Source organism: Apostichopus japonicus, chromosome 12, assembly GCF_037975245.1.
Source record: "Apostichopus japonicus isolate 1M-3 chromosome 12, ASM3797524v1, whole genome shotgun sequence".
NCBI classification, from domain to species: domain Eukaryota; kingdom Metazoa; phylum Echinodermata; class Holothuroidea; order Aspidochirotida; family Stichopodidae; genus Apostichopus; species Apostichopus japonicus.
This window is the reverse complement of record NC_092572.1, coordinates 22976306-22996035: the sequence shown is the minus strand read 5'-3', so window position 1 is coordinate 22996035 and position 19730 is coordinate 22976306. Positions and strand designations below refer to the sequence as shown.

Below are 19730 nucleotides of genomic sequence, written 5' to 3'. Positions count from 1 at the left end.
TCTTTGCTCGGTTTCAAATGAATGATTTACAACAAACAGCACGTCGCCGTTTGAGTGCCATTGCCACGAATTTCGATATGTGAGCTTATATAGGAGCCGGAAAATGTTCATTCACTGTGAATTTATCGGCCAAAAAATACTGTAAATTCATTGCAGAGCTCTCTTTCTGTTCCATTACAAACTAATATCGAAGCTCAGATATTTTTTATTTATTGTGTTCTCTTTATCTCGGTGTTTGTGCCGGGTCGAAGAAGCATAAAAACCGAAAAACTTTCCCTTCCTTAATGAGCACTAAAAAAAGCCCCCCCCCCAATAAAAAGAAATCGACTTTCAAAGGAAATCCTTTATGCACAAATGTTAACAACTGTACAATAGTTACCATGTAATAAATAGTGCAGAAAACTCTCACGTAAATGAAAAGTGAAGTTTAATTCTTAATGTCTCATTTATTTGACGTAAAAACAAATAATTACAAAAGGAAACAGATGATAATGAAAGCCGCAATATTAATGAATTAGCAGTAACAAGTACAAGCATGTAGTTAAATATGAAAATATAAGAAAGACTAAGCCAAAGGATATCTATGCGATTGAGGACATGCGCTTTTGCTGCGGCATCTCACCATGAAATGATTAAAGTTATAATTAGTACAGAATCGGCTCCTTTGGGAGTAACGGAAAGATAATAATTGTTCACACTTGAAGTTATCTGATAGATTCGTAATCAACTAGATGCAAATGAAACAGTTTATTACAATACCGTCCAATATTATGACATATGAGCCGTAACATACTATCACATACTACCATATACTATCACACACTATCATATACTATCACATACTATCATATACTATCACATACTATCATATACTATCATTTACTATCACATAGTGTCATATGCGTACACACCTTAGCATACTATCACATACTTTCATATACTGTTACACAAATGTCACATACTGTCATACACACGTTAATATACCATCACATGTGCATGAAAACCGTGTACACTATACACCTCTTCTGAAAAGACCAGTTGGGAAGCAACAAAAGCAAACGTTTGAAAGTTTTCAGAACATACGTGCTGATAAACAACATATCCACTTTACGTTAACGACTTCCACAAATAATAGTAAGTAAACCCGCAATTGCGGGTTTACTTACTATTATAACAATTATGCATTTCAGACTTACAACATTTTAAAATATTTTCTAGAAAAAAGTCAATTTGTACACTTGAAAATTGCAGTTGTATATAGTGTGTTGATTGCTTAAATGCTTCTATGATAATACTTTATTACAATTACTTAATCAAAGCGATGCGAATTCGTGACGTTAATTTTAACAATCTACGTTTAAACAGCCTGCCCAATTCCTCGTACCTGCCATCACCCATGTAAAGGAGTGAGAAATTGTAAAGATTAAATTAACGTATCTTTACATAATAATACGAATGTTTTTTATGACAGTTATAGATTTAATAGCGTTACGAGATGTTCATATGTTCACATTATAAACACCACGTGACGAGATAACCTTCTTAGTAGCAAGAAATGATATATCATTATTACCTGCTGCGATATATTTATTGTTATGTGATTAAAAATACGATAATAATAAGAAAACTTAATCTAATAATAATTATTTTAAAAGTAGTTGATGGTTATAAGTATTTATAATCTTCTTATTACATTGGAATTTCAAACCATTGTCATATATCAGTTCTTTTCAAGAAATATTTGACATAAAGCATTTCTTTTACAATTGATGTTTTATTTGATCACTCATTTGAAATCAGTTTTGGTATATATTACCAAAATAGCGTCTGTACAATTAATTTATTTCTTTGTCACTAAGTGATTGGTTGTATTGTTAATTTGCTGTTCATTGTATACACGTAGACAAACATCTTTCACAAGAATTGCTACGTTTCGAAACTATGTTGTTTGAGATCATTGCCAACGCACGGCTTACATGTTTCCTGCACAAACGTTGGTACTCTGTTGTCGTGGTGTGCAACGGTCCATTCTGTTAACAAGAATTTAGTGTGTCGTATGAATTACAAATAAATAAAAATTAAATCATACGTTCTATGCAGACAGGACGAGAATGGGTCAGGAGTCATCGGATACGGTCAATTAGAGGTCAGACTCCTTTAATTTTCATAATGTATTTAAGGCCCATTGAATACTTCAAAATACAATCCCATGACGTAATTATCACCACAGATGCTTAGCAGGTAATCTGATATATATATATATATATATATATATATATATATATATATATATATATATATATATACATATATATATATATATATATATATATATATATATATATACATATATATGAAGAACATCGCCATTGTAGACGAGAAACATTGCTCTCTCCTTATGCTGACTTTGAATTGAGCTAGGAAAGCTGTATATCACGACACACGTTGATTGGAGACCATCAGTCACGTGATACTTACTTCTCATACCTTGGGTCGTCAGGATCGTAGTCACAGTGCTGGTCTGGGTAAGCAAACAACAATGTAATGTCGCAATATATAAGACAATGTCAATGTTTTATTTACCATATTTACATTTAATAGTCCAATTCGTTTGCCGATGGTTTTTCAAAGTATTGCCTCAACTGTTTAGCTCCTAGACAAAACATTTACAGATAAGACAAGTACCAAAAACACTGTAAACAATATTTTCCTTAATTTTTCATTTCAATAGATTCAATACTAAGCATCTTAACTTATGATTAGTTCTAGAACAAACTAGCAGAATATCTATATAGGAGAGTACACGAACCATAAGGTAGCCTGCATTTCTGTTATAGAAATGTAAAACTGTGCTCACCTATTTTCCTTTCATAATGAGCAACGTTGTTTCTTACAGTATCTACAATTTCACATTGGTCATGACTGTAATGACAGAAACGAAAAACAACAGCCTTAAGACATCTTGAAATGATTAACGAACATGTCTGACAGAGTTACCAGCAGACTCAACAGTGTAATATTTGATACATTTACCAATATAGGTCTATTTTATCATGTACGTCCATACGAGAAGGAATTTATCTAGTTGTCCATTTACTCATGTGTTTAATATTTCAAGTTGGACACCCACCCACCTTTGAACAAGATCCACGATATAGATCCACAATATAGATGTATATATATATATATATATATATATATTTATATATATATATTTATATATATATATATTTATATTTATATATATATATATATATATATATATATATATATATATATATATATATATATAAATTTATATTGCCTCCCATCTTGCAATTATTAATCAGACCCAATGCTAGTAATTGACTTATGTTATATACCACTGCTAATGATTAGGGGTTGATTATTTCTTTAGCAACTTCTTGAGACTGTTGAAACTAATTTGTAACCGATTCAAGATCATTTTTAGCTCATACCAGCATGCCGGTGTGAGCTATTGTTACAGTGCAGCGTCTATCACTCTATCACTCTATCCGTCAACAATTGGTAAAACCGCTCCCACTCGCACAGTGTTTGATGGAATTTCATGAAACTTAGACACAAGGACCATTGGGTATAGGGCCATCACAGATGGTCCGAAATGTGGGGTCAAAGGTCACATGTGGGCCGTAATGGGCCATTTTGTGGAAATACGCAAAATGCTTCTTCTCCTACAGATGCCATGGCACAATGTTGAGGGTTTGTCACGATAGTACTATGGAAGTTTTATCTTCAGGGTGTTCATGAATTTCAGATCAAAGATCAACTAGGGGTCTTTTGTGGCCCGGGCCGCGGCCCTATATTTTCAAATTGCTCCTGTTCGTACAGTGCATGGCTAGTTATAATGAAACTTGGTCACAACGTTCCTCGGGATGAGAGTTACGAGGGGTGTTCGGAAAATTGAGGTCAAAGGTCATTTAGGGGGTCATCGGGGGTCATTCTTTGTAATATTTTCAAATTTCTCAATCTCCTCAAGATTTTGATGGATCATATTCAAAGTTGAACTGATGATTGTTGGATTGTGTATGAATAAGGTGATGCCTAATAATTTTTGGTCAAAAGTTAATTAATTACAATTAATCCCCATTGTTTAAAAAAATCTGAGCCTTCACCTTTTGCCAAAGCTCCTTTAATTTGTCTCCCAGTCTCTGCAGTGTTTGTTTACATTTGTGGTTAAGCTCTGCAGAGGCTGTTAGTGGAATTAAAGCAGGACTGGGAGTTGTTATGAACTGTTGAACTGTAAGCATGGTAGCTCTATAGCCAATCAGCACTTGCCAATTCTTAGAAGTCTTTGAGCCTGAGGTATGTAGGCAGCCAGCCAAAATTTTGGCAAGGAGTGCCTCAGGTCTGCTCAGGTAGAGGGGAGAAAGTTTAATAGGGTAGGTCAGTGGTATTGTTTGAGAGAGTGGGTAAAATAGGATTTAATGGGGGAAAATAGGAATTATAGCCAGTGGTGTGGCCATGATTCTGCTAATGGAGGGGGGGGGGGTGTTATCCCTCATGGGCCCAAAATTGGTGGAATCTGAAAATTGGCCTGAAATTTGGTGGGCTATAAAGTTTTGTGGGCCCTACATTTTTAAGCTCGAAAAGGTATGAGCTTCTGCACCATTGGTGCTCTAGTTTTAATTACCTTTGCAAATGAGCTTAAAGTCAGTTGATCTATCACAAAAACACCACGTGCATTAATGTTGTTTGTGTTCGAAGTAATATACAAAAAGTATGATTTCTCACCCGAGAGCTTGATCGAGCACAAGTCCATGTACTGTTTCGCCTGTAAGTATAAACAAATCAAAGAATATCCATATTTATAATAACTCCAGCAGCAGCAGCTTGATAAATGCACTTCTCTTTATAGAATCAAACTCGTACGATGCAAATTTCTCATGTTGAGATGAGAAGGAAAGGCGAGAATAGTTTACGATAGTAAAGTTACTCAGATCAAAAAAGAACAAACGATCACATTTACTTTTGAATTGTAACCTAAAGGTATGAAAGTTATTGTAATGTGTGACTAAAACCGATGATGGGAACAATATGTCACTTTTTGTCTAATCATTAATACAGAAGCAAATTTTGCTTAGCAGATAATCATCACAGGATATTGAACATGATATCAATAGTGTTATTCATAGTTATTCATGTACATAAGATTCTTGGATTAAGTAAGTTACATATATAACAATCTTTAAAAAAAACAAGCACTGACGTTCTTGTGCTAAATGTTTAAGGCAAAGAAACTGACAATATCTTAATATACAAAGACATATTTATTTAAGTAATATTCGTAGAATACTCATAACATTCAACTTGTATCCATTCGTAATTCATGGCTGTATGAGCGTGTATTAATATACGATTAAAGCTTAAAATTGAGTAATTAGTCAATCAATAAAATCCTAACAAGGAATATCATAATGCCAAATTTAATCCGTGAAGTATTTGATATAAGATTTACAGGATACATAAATGTAAACTAAGTTCTAATACTCAAGTCAATATTGAATTGCCCTCGGCAGGCCGAAGGTTTCAATAAACGAATAAAACGTGTAACCGCTTCGAAACAACTGTTAACATATGACTTTCTTCCATGATGTAGTTACAAGACGTACAAGAAGCGGATAGATATATAGATTCCGACAAAGGAGAACCAAGGCTTGGGAAAGGCACCAAAGGTAAGTCATTTCCGCAGTAGAGCTTGTCTCTCCCGTTATCAACTGAGCCCCTAATGAGAAAACAGAGAGAGAGTCAGACAAAACAATATATGTATTAGAACTTAATTACCTGTCATTACAAGATAATATTGTACGTTTAATGACAGAACTGCAGGGACCGATACTTTTCAAAATCCCTCCCTGTTGATTTCATTACAGCTATGCAACTGTTAATACTTGCAAGGTTCAACCAAAATACCTTTATTCAGATTTTTCAAATATCTTAGATTGGAATGAAGAAGTGGTCCTATGTGAATCATCCTTAAGACGAACAACAAAATGCATCCACCACAAAATATATTTCATCTTGCAAATTCGGTAAGTGCCACGTTTTTTCATAGATATATTGTTACACTTTCTGTTCGGAAAGCACCCATTTTCCATTTTGTATGCCCTTTCATTGCAAAATGAAAGCAGTCTTCCAAGTTAATGAATAATAACCAATCATTGATTTGTGCATGGAAGTAAAAAAATCTCGTCAATAACGGTTTAGGTAATAAAACACGACATTCCGTTTAATTGATTACACAAGTACGCCACCACAATTTGCCTGAAAATAAAAATAAGCTAACCCTAATACATCAATTACTTCCTTGTAACAGGTGACACATTAAAACATACACGTATGTTTTTATGTTAAGTCAAGTTGTAACTGTGGAGAGGGTTTACCAGTGGTGTATACATACCAGGTTTGCCTTTGTAAATTCGAAAGCACTATCTGAGATTCTCTTCTCCCTGTGTTAAACAAACGGTGAGTTATAAAGATTGTATTTGCAAAATTGGTAAATCCGGCCGAAGCTTCCAAATAATATATTGTTCTAGTATCATTTATGACAAATTTTAGAAACCATAGAGCAAAGTCCATATATAAGAACTAATATAATATTCTTCATTTATGCTTAACAATTAATAGCCAATGTAAATAATTAAGTATGCCTATAAACATACTCGTACACAGTTGTGACAAATGACTTTTGCAGATGTTAGACATCTGCAAAAGTCATTTGTCACAACTGTGTACGAGTAAGGCATTTTTACAGCCGAAATCTTTTTCAAATAATCTTTAAATTGATACTTGGATCGCAATACTTAAAATTTACAACAAGGAAAGACAAATATACACGATAGATTACTGAAGATAAACATCACACCTGTAAAACTTACTGTAATATTTACAAGCGGCTATTGATATGGCTGTAATGATCAGCAGCGTTAGAGACACTGGCAGTATTACAGGTAGGAGACTGCGGTCAATTCTACCTAACCAAGAAAAAACATGTAAAATATGAGCATTAGACTCAAATTTTTAATTTAAATCGAAAGTTTGTCGTGTAAAACATATTAATTATTATAACTATTACGATTAAATCTTCACTGAACACCAGCAATTCCACCGTCTTTCTTGAGGTTTACAAATAGAGTTTTAGAAAATCATTAGTTGAAGTAAGTGGAGTGTATTTTAGTCTTTTCTGATAGAAAAAAAATATCAATGAATCATCAGATGCGTACTCGTCTGAGAAATAAATATATGACTTCCGGAAATTACATAATTATAGCGTCGAGTTCACTTTGACAAGATAATCAGATCGGTAATGCATTTTGCCGTTACTCTAATAAGTAGAACCCAGTGGCTCAAGTTGATCTTTAGATACCGTCTAAATAGTATGCACCTTCAATACACATGTGATGGCCTGATATACTTTAAAGAGAGAGTAGAATAGAGATATGAATTGATCATATTTGTTTCTATCAATTTGACACGACAATCTCAATAATATTATGTGATTCACTAACGACACTTACTTATCTTGGTAATACTCAAAGCGGAAGAATGGGCTGTTGCACCAACTCCATTGAAAGCTTGACATCGGTAAGTTCCCTCGATTTCGTTTTGAACATTTAAGAAAAGAAACAGCCAAGAAGTAATGAAACCATAATTCCTGGTAATTGTTGGCAACATCGGGAGAGAAGCCCATTGGTAGCCGTTGACACGTTTTTGTAAGATGACAGTTGGTAAGGGATTAGCATCTGTTTGACATTCGATGGATACATTTGAACCAATGAAGACACTTAGTGACAGAGGGGAGATCACTGTGATGACTGGTTGATCTAGATTAAAGGAAGGATTACTTTGGTAAATGTTATGCAAATCAGTTTCGTTATTGTAAAACAATGATTATGACGTACAAAGAACTCATGTCTTAAGGTAGTAGGAAAGTTCTTAAGTAAGAGGATAGCAATGCTAAGCTGATATCGAGGTCGACGACAGAGGATTCAGTCGAGAGTTGGGAGGTGGGCGACCCCTTGGTCGGTGTTGCCGGCCCCTCGTTGCGGGTATGAGAGTCCTTCTTCAGAATCAAATAGAAATTGTGCGTTCTGTTGCATAATATGCTTTACATTCGGTTTATAATTGGGTCTTTAAGCAAATTTGGGCTAAAATACATTTCTTCTTTTTGTTTTGTTCTCTGGCGTTAAAAAAGAAGAGGGTGGGTACAACCCACACCCCTAGATTAGGGGCCGGTGATGGAATGCACAAACCCCGAAAAAACAGTGGAACAAATGGCTTTGATTTGAGGAGTCAATCTTCCAACAATACTTTTCGATAAAATGGATGTTTTCAACCGCTCCCCGTATCATACATTCTAGTATTAAACTTTTCCAGCACAAAGGGCAGTATTCAAGTACATTTTTCATATTTCCGACATTTGGCACTGCTTATTGCAACAACAAAAAATGGACTGGGAATATATTATATTTCCTCAAAGGGATATATATGATAATCAATACAAAATGCCATTTTTTTTTATATGTTTCACAAAGCTGTATTCAAGTGCCACATGTACCCTAGGTCACTCGCTATTGGTTAGAATATATTAGTTTGATCATGTTTTCTATCGATGCACGTAGGACAACTCTCTAACTTCTACAGCGTGAGCTACGGTCAAAAGTATGTCCAATTTATAGCCTTTTTCCGAAAGTAATTCATGGGAATAGTCTGGCTACTGTCGTTATACTGCCAGATACATAGAGTAATAGTGCCAAAGTTGATCATGATGTCTGAGCAGCACATAATGATAAGAAGATGGTGATTTCTTGAGGGTGGATGTGTACCATTGAATGACTTCAAAAATGTAGCCATGCTTCCAAACGCCATGAGAGAACAATATCACTCCTACAGTACTAGAAATTTATTACCAGTTAAAAGAAGAAAAACAACTCAAATTCTGTTGAAGAATAGAGAAACAGAGAGAAGTAAGAGTCTACAGTATATATATATATATATATATATATATACCTTGACAAAAGTGTGGCGGTACAATTCCGATATATTATTTTTAAGTGTTGCTGGATTGATGATAAATACTTACAGTACACAAGTAATACAGTGGATGCGTTCAAAACGTAGTGTTCGTTCTGGACCTGGCAAAGTAAATTTTGATTCAGATATCTTCTGTGACTTTCAAATCGGACGACATTGCATGCCCTGAAATGACCGTTAACCGAGGTTGATGGGAAACTTGATATGTTCGAGAGACGCTTCGTCTGAACAGAGAAGATGAATTCTGGTGAATGAGTTATTTCCAGTGCGAAGTCAATGCAGCATCTCAAACTAGTCATCTCTCCTTCGACGGTAACATTTGACGAATGTTCAAGGAACGGGTAACCTGTTCATGAACAGATAATCATTGAAACCGTGTATCATTTGTTTACGGTAAGATTAGTTGTTGATTGAATCAAGTTAGTTTTGGCAATCACATATATTCTTACATTGAAGTACTGTCTCACATGATCGAACGTTCGGTCCTATACATACACGAGTTGCCAACGTTTGTTTGCTAGATAAATTTTAGTCATACTACAGATTGTTCTTCATATTCAAATTGTCGATTTAATTTATTATTTAAATTTAAATTGAAACTTGCGCAGCTAGTTTGCACATCCCAGCTAAATTCCTCTTTAAATTTACCAAGTTGCTATTTTTTTTTCGTATTCAAAGAACAGTGTCTTGAAGGGAAGGGAATGAAAAATTGATGTTGTAACGCTGCTCACAATAATTTACAAACTGCACCCTTTAAAAAATTGAGGAAAATAAACTTACTCTCTTATTGTTAATTTAATTTTAGTGAAGGGTAATACACATTTCATCCATATTTCATAATTGCAGTTCGACATTTAAAATACACACATGTTGAACAATATCGGTTACAGTTACTATTAATGAAGATGAAAGTGCATGGAAATAATTCGTCTAGTGCTACCTTGAAGAACTGTGCTATATAGAAACTGTGCTTAGTCTGAATCTAAAGTATAGACAAGTCATTTATGCCTACTACCAATCTCAGTTACATTTACTAATAACGGAGACGAAGTTAATGTAAATAATAATTATTCGACTAGGTTTATCTTTTAGAACCTTGTTCAACATCCCTTTTTGCTTACTTCAGGTCTCAAGCAGTGGCGTAGGAAGGTACTTTTGAGTGGGGGGGGGGGGAGACTGATGGCCGGCCTGGGGGAGGGGTCTAAGGGGAGGGGGTGCCCCCTCCCCTTTGGAATTTTTTGCATTTCCAGGTGGCCTCAGATGCAATTTGCACATTTCAGCACATTTCAACACCTACTCCATTTTGAAAACTTAATTTTGTATTTTCACCTGGCCTTAGATGCAATTTGGTGCTCCAAATGAGATTTTTTTTCTCATTTGGAAATGAAAAAGGGGTTTTCTGACTTGCGAAGAGGGGGGATGAAAACTCACATTTTTCACTGGGGGGCTGGCGCCCCCCAGCCCCTCGGTTCCTACGCCCTTGGTCTCAAGTATAAAATGCAGTCATATGAACAACAACGTTTATAGTTGAAACAACGGGGACGAAAGTTGTTGAAAAGAATAATTATTCGACTAGTGTTTTCTTGAAGAGCTTGGCATATAACTATATATCTTTTGTTTCCTCCAGTTCTCAACTATAAAATACGGACATATTAACAACAAAGGTTAAAATTTAACTATGGAGATGAAAGTTGGTGAAAATAATAATTATTCGACTATTGTTATATATATATATATATATATATATATATATATATATATATATATATATATATATATATATATATATATATATATATATATATATATATATATATAAATATATATATATATATATCTTTGTTCACTCTAGGTCTCAACTATAAAATACGGACATATTAACAACAAAGTTTAATGATTAACGATGGAGATGAAATTTGGTGAAAAAATCATTATTCGACTTGTTATCTTGAAGTGCTTTGGTATATATAAACACTTGTTCACTCCAGGTCTCAAGTATAAAATATGGACATAATTACAACAACGGTTAAAGTTTAACTATGGAGATGAAAGTTGGTGAATATAAAAAATATTCAACTTGTTATTTTGAAGAGCTTTGGTATATATAAACATTTGTTCACTCCAGGTCTCAAGTATAAAATAAGGACATAATTACAACAACGGTTAAAAATTAATAAAGTGGAGACGAAAGTTCATAAAAAAATTAAACCGCCCAGTGTAATATTGAGGAGCTTAGCTAAAAAGCCTTGTTTATTATATCGACATATGTGGCGCGTCTTACGTGATTCACTAACCATGAAAGTACATACATACATACATTAGCGTACACACCCATATATACACATAGATAAACACATAGATACACATAGATACACACACATTCCATGTAACCATGGTAGTTTATTGCCTCTTGTTGGCCTTACCTTGTACTTGTAGGCAGTGGTCAGTTTCTTGTCCAAACCCTGTTGTATAATAAACAATGGATTTATAACTCCCTGCATCACTGTATGAGATATTGTTGATGATCAGAGACAGACTACTGCTTTTAATATCATCACCGCTCCTTGTCCATACGGCTGCCTGCAATTCACGTGAAGTATCGTGGTACACGGTTAAAGTCTCAGACCCTCCAAGGATACCAATATGACGAATCCCATCACAGGCAAAGGTTTCTATAAAATCGATTCATGAAGCTTGTATATAAATTTATCAACTAGGAGATTCAGAAACGTCCAACCATGAAGTATGGGAGCAAAACTTAACCCCTTAGAGTATCTTTACCTTGTGCAGTCGCACAGATGCATCATATGGTGAACTATTACATGCTGCTACTTAAACTTTACTTTTAATGCGTATGATATGGTTGAGTGTCATGCAAAGAGACTGGTTTCTATTACTAGCTCATAATGGAGTGTCAAATGTAATTATTTGCTCCCCACAGTTGGCCGAAACGAGTGCTGATTCTGAACAAATAACGCTGTTGTATCGCCACGTTAAACATAGACCACCAAATGCATCATATTAAAGTTCAATAGAAAATGATATCAAACTCGCTATGTTACCTTACGATTATCACCATACAGCCTCCACAATGTTGCAAATAAAGATTTTTTTTTCATAATTTCTTCAAATCAGTCACGTGACGTCAGGATCAGACTTGTAAAATTCTTTAAAATGGAGGAATTTCAAAGTTATACTTGCTCAATGAAATAAGCAACAATTCGCCTTATCTATTTGGAGATTTGCTCAACATAATCACTTTCTTCTAGTACAGGCGTAAGATTGATATTGATCGGACTTACTTTCCCTCAAAGTTGACTGTCGCATATATAACTTACATAAACGTAAGATATTGGTTAAAGTTAGAGGATTAATGATTCGTAATGTGAAATATCGAAATCCGATGTCTCATCCTGGTGAAAACAAAACGTTATTGTTTACGAGACAAAATCCAAGAATTGGTTATTGAAGATCAACAGAATCAGGTATATGAAGTTAATGATTGTATCTATTTATAAGATTGCAATACGTTATAAGGAGGAAACCACAATGTACCACAATGTGCCACAATTTACCACAATGTACCACTGTATACCATAATGTGCCGCAATGTACCACAATGTATCACAGTGTACCACATTGTACCACATTGTACCACAATGTACCATAATTTACCACAATGTACCACAATATACAACAATGTACAGTATACCATAATAAGAGATATATAGGGGATGACTTCGTTTGTAATTGTATAACTAAATCATATCTTTACAGCAAATCGCGATGCACAACTTTTCTTTCAAAATATTTTCTATATCTGTATCTTACTTTGTAATACTCCACGTAAATGAAACCTCTAAAGTTTAACGAATGACAAAGAAAAAACGCGAGCGTTAATTCTGTTTCGTGGCATAAAACTAAATATTATGTACTTACCAAATATAAAAAGATTAAAGCTCAGGCAATATGCTAAAACAGGTATGAAATAATCCATAGCGATTCCGGAACGATGGGTGGACATCAACGACTCACTTGAAGTAATGAAGGAAACGGACGTTCTGTTCACGAAGTTATAGCGGAAATTCTCTGTTAAGTAGGTGTAAAATGAAACTAAAAGTAAGGTTATTGTCTATGTTTATGAAAGTTTCAAGGTAGAAGAAGAACGTATAAGTTATCAAACTTTGTTATTTTTTTACGAAACCTTCGTTAGTATATATTTTCCTAATTATCGCTTTATGACGTTATTGTGGATGACATTAAAATTCAAATAAAAAAGTCATGAAAAAAGTGAATAAGTTACCTACGATATCATACTAAAATACCTTTAGTACAACAAAGGCTAGGCTAGGCCTAACGATATGCCAACGTTAGGCTGTAATTGTAGAATGTAAACAAAGAAAAAACTTGGAATAATGATGATAAACAAGAAATATATAATTTGCATATTTTTTGTTTATGTTTCAATTTTAAATTTTGTTCTCTATTGATCTAAATCAACTTCCTAATAGAGAAGTTGTCCCTAACCTTTTTAAACCAGCCCTAACAAGATAAGTGCCCCAAATCCTAATTGTGTGCCCAACCCCCCATGCGGTAAGGGATTAATAAACTGTTATTGTGGTTACCTTTAATTGAGGTATTGATACTTGTTTAATAACATATTTTCAGGGGTGGTCATATGACACCTTATCAGCGAATCAAAGCAAGAAATGAAAATAACTAATGGACATTGATAAGAGAATAGATAATAATGCAACTCACGACAAACGTATTACATTTTATAAATAATTGTGCCTATTTTTTAATTACAATGTTGCATGATCTTTTTGAACACCCTGCTTTCTGAATGTATGATGAATTGTATACTTTACTACATGTTCCACTATAAAACATAATGCTAAGTGATATTTTACCATGTAATGTTCTGTATAGATTAATAAACAAGATATTTAGGTAAGAGCATCACTTACCCTTTTAAATGGGTAATATTTATCTGTAAGATTAATGCTAAGTGATATTTTACCAATGTAATGTTCTGTGTAGAATAATAAATAAGATATTTAGATAGGGGCATCACTGGCCCCCTTAAAATGGGTAACATATACTTGTAAGATTAATGCTAAGTGATATTATACCATGTAATGTTCTTTATAGCTTAAAAAACAAAGTATTCAGATAGAAGCATCACTTACTCTTTTCAATGGGTAATATTTGTCTGTAAGATTCATATTGTCTGCCATGGGAAAAATCATGCACGTTGGTAATGTAGATGCGTAGATTTAACTAAGCGCCATATAGTGAGGTATACCGAATGCCGAATATACATATACAATAGAGCCATTGAAAACAAGTTGCACGAAAGCAGTGTGTTACTATAGAAGCCGATAAAAATATGTGTTCCACAAGTCATACGTGCAGCGCGCTCCAACACTGACATTTGTCGACAAGATTACTGCCATAGGGGATTGGTGTGTTTGTGTTTGGGTGGGATGGGATGAGATGGGATGGGGTGGGGAGGAGAGGGGATTGAGTCTGGGTATAGAGGAAGTAAAGATGAAGTGTTTCATATCATGACGTTGCAGCCTAGTCTGAACTCTCTCTCTGAATGTTCTTGGTAACAATTCTTTATTTTGAACGTTTGTTTTATTGTATTTTTGCTCCTATTCACAGATCTACATGATACACACTTTTCATCTTCCGAGACATGCATACATGGGGGAAAAAATACTGAAAGTTCTATGAGACGCAGAAAGTAGCCTTGGAATTTGCAGACTGCCCAAGATGTATTAAAAGCGAGGAACACTAAAAGTTAAGAAAAAGACATAACAAGTGGCCATTCCAAAGAAGTTTAATTGTCATTCTCTTTACTTCAAAATGAGTACGTATGTTACACTGAAATCAGTTGGACCAAGTAAAGCTATGTTTGGACAGTAGGTGACTACCTCCATGTTTATAATGACATGACCAGGATGGCCTTCAGCAGTGGTATCAGAAACTACTTAAACTGGTAAGATGTGAAGGCCAAACCATGACAGGTGCGGCAACATTGGATGTACGTACACAATACTCAACGCTCTCAGAACATAAACACAATAGCCTCACACATTTGGAGTCCGTATTCGAATTCTACAATTGCCGAAGCTATATCTTTAAGATAAGAAAATGCACAATAAATTTGATCTATTTCTTATCCTTGTTAGATACAGATAATTTTTGTGATAGATGTAATGATTTGGATGAATGTTAAAAGGTATGACATTCTCCTATGCTCACACATAACCTTCTATACATATTGTATCCTTTTCGGTTTGTTATTTCTTACCATATATAGTTAGATGAAACCACGTTTCCTCCACCCACCTTCAGTGTAATACGCCTGGCACAAATATCTCCCAGCATCATCAAATGTAGTTCTTTCCTCCGAGAACGTAGAACAAGAAATTTTCTTTGTCAAAGTCTGACAAGTGTATAATATTATTCCATTTTTCCTTAAGATGAAACGTATCGTTCAAGTTCTTCATTGTTCTTACTCCAGATGATGATAGAGTCTAGGTGAACATCTTTGAGATAACACTGTAACACAGTTCTACTTCCTGATAAAGTGAAGAAATCTTCACTCCCTGTTGATGTAGAGGAAACACAAACTCACTCTCTTATCAATATCCCATCTCTATTTATTTCTTATAACATTTATATGTAAATATATTCAAATGACTGTTTGTTAGTAATCCATTCAGTACTTCGCCCAGTTAAAATGTTTGAGGTTTATTGCTTGCATGAATGTGCCATTAAGCTTTAACTATCCTCATTATTACAGAATAATCGTATGTTTTATATTTATGGTGCTCTTTACATGGTTATTCGTTAATTATGTAATGATAAGAAGAGATTAAAATTACATAATTAAGTCTGATTTGTCCGATGAGTTGTTTTAAAATTGTAATAATTATGATCAATAAAATTTATTTTGTTGTCTTTTAATTCTTTAATTAATGACTCCAGTCGATAAATCATACATTGTATGTATACGACCCAAAACGAAACATATAAGATAACAAAAAACTATAATGGTTTTGAGCAGGGTTATTATAATAACTATACATAATAATCATATATCTTTAACCAACTGTATAGCTTCGTATAACTTTTACGTTAATTGAATGTAACTTAAGCTATTTGAAATATAATTTCTTGGCAATTATGTAAGAGCAACGACAATGCACAATTATGTTTAATGACAACATAGTTAATATTGTATATTTTCATTGCTTCTTGCAAAGAGAACGCTATGGTACACTCTTTGGGGTGTGAATAGCGTTCTAAATGCTGGTTAATAATAATAATATCTAATAGCTATAAACGCAAACAGCATAAATCAATGAAGGTGATATGTGCCGGTCACGATCTCGATGCAATGGTACTGGGGTTGAGAGTAGATCAGTCAAGTCATTACCAATTAATGGTTTAATGTTGCAAGTTTTTCTGCTTATAACTCATGTTTCATATACATTATTGATTTACTATATGTTTGTATTCAGGAATTCATTTATGCAAACTTTGTTACGTTTCACGGACGTTCAAATATAATTGTATCACAAACTTTTGTAAGAGTTTATGGGTAGTCTTTTGTTACTACGTACCTTACTGTTATATTAATATCAAATAATTACAATAACATTAGGATGACATAATCGACATTTACAAAATTGTCAAATGTAAGAATAGCCTTCAAAATTGTCAAATTTGTGTAAAAATCAAATTTCTCAAATTTGGACATGATGCTCTCTATGACCACCCAGGGCTCTTAGGAAAAGGTTTCATCCTAAATTCAAAGAAGGCTAATCACTCATTTCAAGCCCAAAAGTTATGTAATTATTCTACAAATTAAATCATAAATATGTTTTTTAGCTCACATAGGGATTAAAATTAACGATATTATCCCTGATAGGTGATGAGAGGGATGCTCTAATCCCTATGCATGACTTTAGGAAGAATCGAAAAAGTCGCGATTTTGGCCAAAAATTGAAAAAATCATAAGGGTATAGCCTTATAAAATTATCAAAATTGTGCTAAAAATTAAATTCTTAAATTTGATCAAGATGTAATCTATGACCACCCAGGGCTCTTAAGAATAGGTTTCATCCTTAATTCAAAGTAGGCTAATCACTCATTTTAAGCCCGAAAAGTTATGAGATTATCCTACCAATTAAATCATAAATATGTTTTTTAGCTCACATAGGGATTAAAATTAACGATATTATCCCTGGTAGGTTATGAGAAGGACGCTCTAATCCTTATGCATGACTTTAGGAAGAATCGAAAAAGTCGCGATTTTGGCCCAAAATTGAAAAAATCATAAGGGTATAGCCTTACAAAATTCTCAAAATTTGTGCTAAAAATTAAATTCTCAAATTTGATCAAGATGTTATCTATGACCACCCAGGGCTCTTAAGAATAGGTTTCATCCTTAATTCAAAGTAGGCTAATCACTCATTTTAAGCCCGAAAAGTTATGAGATTATTCTACCAATAAAATCATAAATATGTTTTTTTTAGCTCATATAGGGATTAAAATTATCGATATTATCCCTGGTAGGTTATGAGAAGGACGCTCTAATCCCTTTGCATGACTTTAGGAAGAATCGAAAAAGTCGCGATTTTGGCCCAAAATTGAAAAAATCATAAGGGTATAGCCTTACAAAATTCTCAAAATTTGTGCTAAAAATTAAATTCTCAAATTTGATCAAGATGTTATCTATGACCACCCAGGGCTCTTGAGAATAGGTTTCATCCTTAATTCAAAGTAGGCTAATCACTCATTTTAAGCCGCAAAAGTTATGAGATTATGCTACCAATTAAATCATAAATATGTTTTTTAGCCCATATAGGGATTAAAATTAACGATATTATCCCTGGTAGGTTATGAGAAGGACGCTCTAATCCTTATGCATGACTTTAGGAAGAATCGAAAAAGTCGCGATTTTGGCCCAAAATTGAAAAAATCATAAGGGTATAGCCTTACAAAATTCTCAAAATTTGTGCTAAAAATTAAATTCTCAAATTTGATCAAGATGTTATCTATGACCACCCAGGGCTCTTAAGAATAGGTTTCATCCTTAATTCAAAGTAGGCTAATCACTCATTTTAAGCCCGAAAAGTTATGAGATTATTCTACCAATAAAATCATAAATATGTTTTTTTTAGCTCATATAGGGATTAAAATTATCGATATTATCCCTGGTAGGTTATGAGAAGGACGCTCTAATCCCTTTGCATGACTTTAGGAAGAATCGAAAAAGTCGCGATTTTGGCCAAAAATTGAAAAAATCATAAGGGTATAGCCTTACAAAATTCTCAAAATTTGTGCTAAAAATTAAATTCTCAAATTTGATCAAGATGTTATCTATGACCACCCAGGGCTCTTGAGAATAGGTTTCATCCTTAATTCAAAGTAGGCTAATCACTCATTTTAAGCCCGAAAAGTTATGAGATTATCCTACCAATTAAATCATAAATATGTTTTTTAGCCCATATAGGGATTAAAATTAACGATATTATCCCTGGTAGGTTATGAGAAGGACGCTCTAATCCTTATGCATGACTTTAGGAAGAATCGAAAAAGTCGAGATTTTGGCCCAAAATTGAAAAAATCATAAGGGTATAGCCTTACAAAATTCTCAAAATTTGTGCTAAAAATTAAATTCTCAAATTTGATCAAGATGTTATCTATGACCACCCAGGGCTCTTAAGAATAGGTTTCATCCTTAATTCATAGTAGGCTTATCACAAATTTTAAGCCCACAAAAGTTATGAGATTATCCTACCAATTAAATCATAAATATGTTTTTCAGCCCATATAGGGATTAAAATTAACGATATTACCCTTGGTAGGTTGTGAGAAGGATGCTCTAATCCCTATGCATGACTTTAGGAAGAATCGAAAAAGTCGCGATTTTAGCCAAAAATTGAAAAAATCATAAGGGTATAGCTTTACAAAATTCTCAAAATTTGTGCTAAAAATTAAATTCTCAGATTTGATCAAGATGTTATCTATGACCACCCAGGGCTCTTAAGAATAGGTTTCATCCTTAATTCATAGTGGGCTTATCACAAATGTTAAGCCCCAATAGTTATGAGATTATCCTACCAATTAAATCATAAATATGTTTTTTAGCTTCTTCAGGGATTAAAATTAACGATATTATCCTTGGTAGGTTGTGAGAAGGACGCTCTAATCCCTTTGCATGACTTTAGGAAGAATCGAAAAAGTCGCGATTTTGGCCCAAAATTGAAAAAATCATAAGGGTATAGCCTTACAAAATTCTCAAAATTTGTGCTAAAAATTAAATTCTTAAATTTGATCAAGATGTTATCTATGACCACCCAGGGCTCTTAAGAATAGGTTTCCTTCTAATTTCAAAGTAGGCTTATCACAAATTATAAGCCCCAAAAGTTATGTTATTATGCTACCAATTAAATCATAAATATGTTTGTTTAGCCCATATAGGGATTAAAATTAACGATATTATCCCTGGTAGGTTTTGAGAAGGACGCTCTAATCCTTATGCATGACTTTAGGAAGAATCGAAAAAGTCGCGATTTTGGCCCAAAATTGAAAAAATCATAAGGGTATAGCCTTACAAAATTCTCAAAATTTGTGCTAAAAATTAAATTCTTAAA

At 33.8% G+C, this 19730-nt stretch overlaps 2 protein-coding genes and 1 long non-coding RNA gene across 5 annotated transcripts in view; 1 reads left to right on the top strand and 2 right to left on the bottom strand.

Annotated features, from left to right (window-relative positions):
• LOC139976933 (uncharacterized) overlaps positions 1-19730 on the bottom strand; it is a 47079-nt gene that overhangs the window by 11402 nt on the left and 15947 nt on the right. The gene's annotated exons all lie outside the window — the stretch shown is intronic.
• LOC139976931 (uncharacterized) lies at positions 378-13086 on the bottom strand. Of its 2 annotated transcripts, XM_071985816.1 has the most exons (11): positions 12991-13086; positions 11475-11723; positions 9101-9397; positions 7536-7841; positions 6897-6992; positions 6419-6467; positions 5631-5743; positions 4753-4792; positions 2858-2922; positions 2479-2521; positions 379-2030 (listed from the first exon to the last, which is right to left on the bottom strand). In XM_071985816.1, the coding sequence occupies exons 1-11, from the start codon at positions 13073-13075 to the stop codon at positions 1973-1975; spliced, it is 1401 nt and encodes a 466-aa protein (XP_071841917.1). In that variant the 5' UTR covers positions 13076-13086; the 3' UTR covers positions 379-1972. The 2 variants fall into 2 exon arrangements, with proteins under 2 accessions (XP_071841918.1, XP_071841917.1); XM_071985817.1 differs by lacking the exon at positions 2858-2922 and having other exon boundaries at positions 378-2030.
• On the top strand, positions 5601-16646 carry LOC139976935 (uncharacterized). 2 transcript variants are annotated; one of them, XR_011796323.1, is made up of 3 exons: positions 5618-5693; positions 5960-6050; positions 14722-16646. It is a non-coding gene; the product is annotated as an uncharacterized lncRNA (long non-coding RNA). The 2 variants fall into 2 exon arrangements; XR_011796324.1 differs by lacking the exon at positions 5960-6050 and having other exon boundaries at positions 5601-5693.

Coding starts and splice junctions, on each gene's coding strand:
- LOC139976931 (XM_071985816.1), bottom strand. CDS start 13,075: ATGTCCACCCATCGTTCCGGAATCGCTATGGATTATTTCATACCTGTT. Junction 6,993..7,535: donor TTTGAGTATTACCAAGATAA/GTAAGTGTCGTT, acceptor TTTCTTGGTTAG/GTAGAATTGACCGCAGTCTC. Junction 2,923..4,752: donor GTGCTCGATCAAGCTCTCGG/GTGAGAAATCAT, acceptor CTGTCATTACAG/TCATGACCAATGTGAAATTG.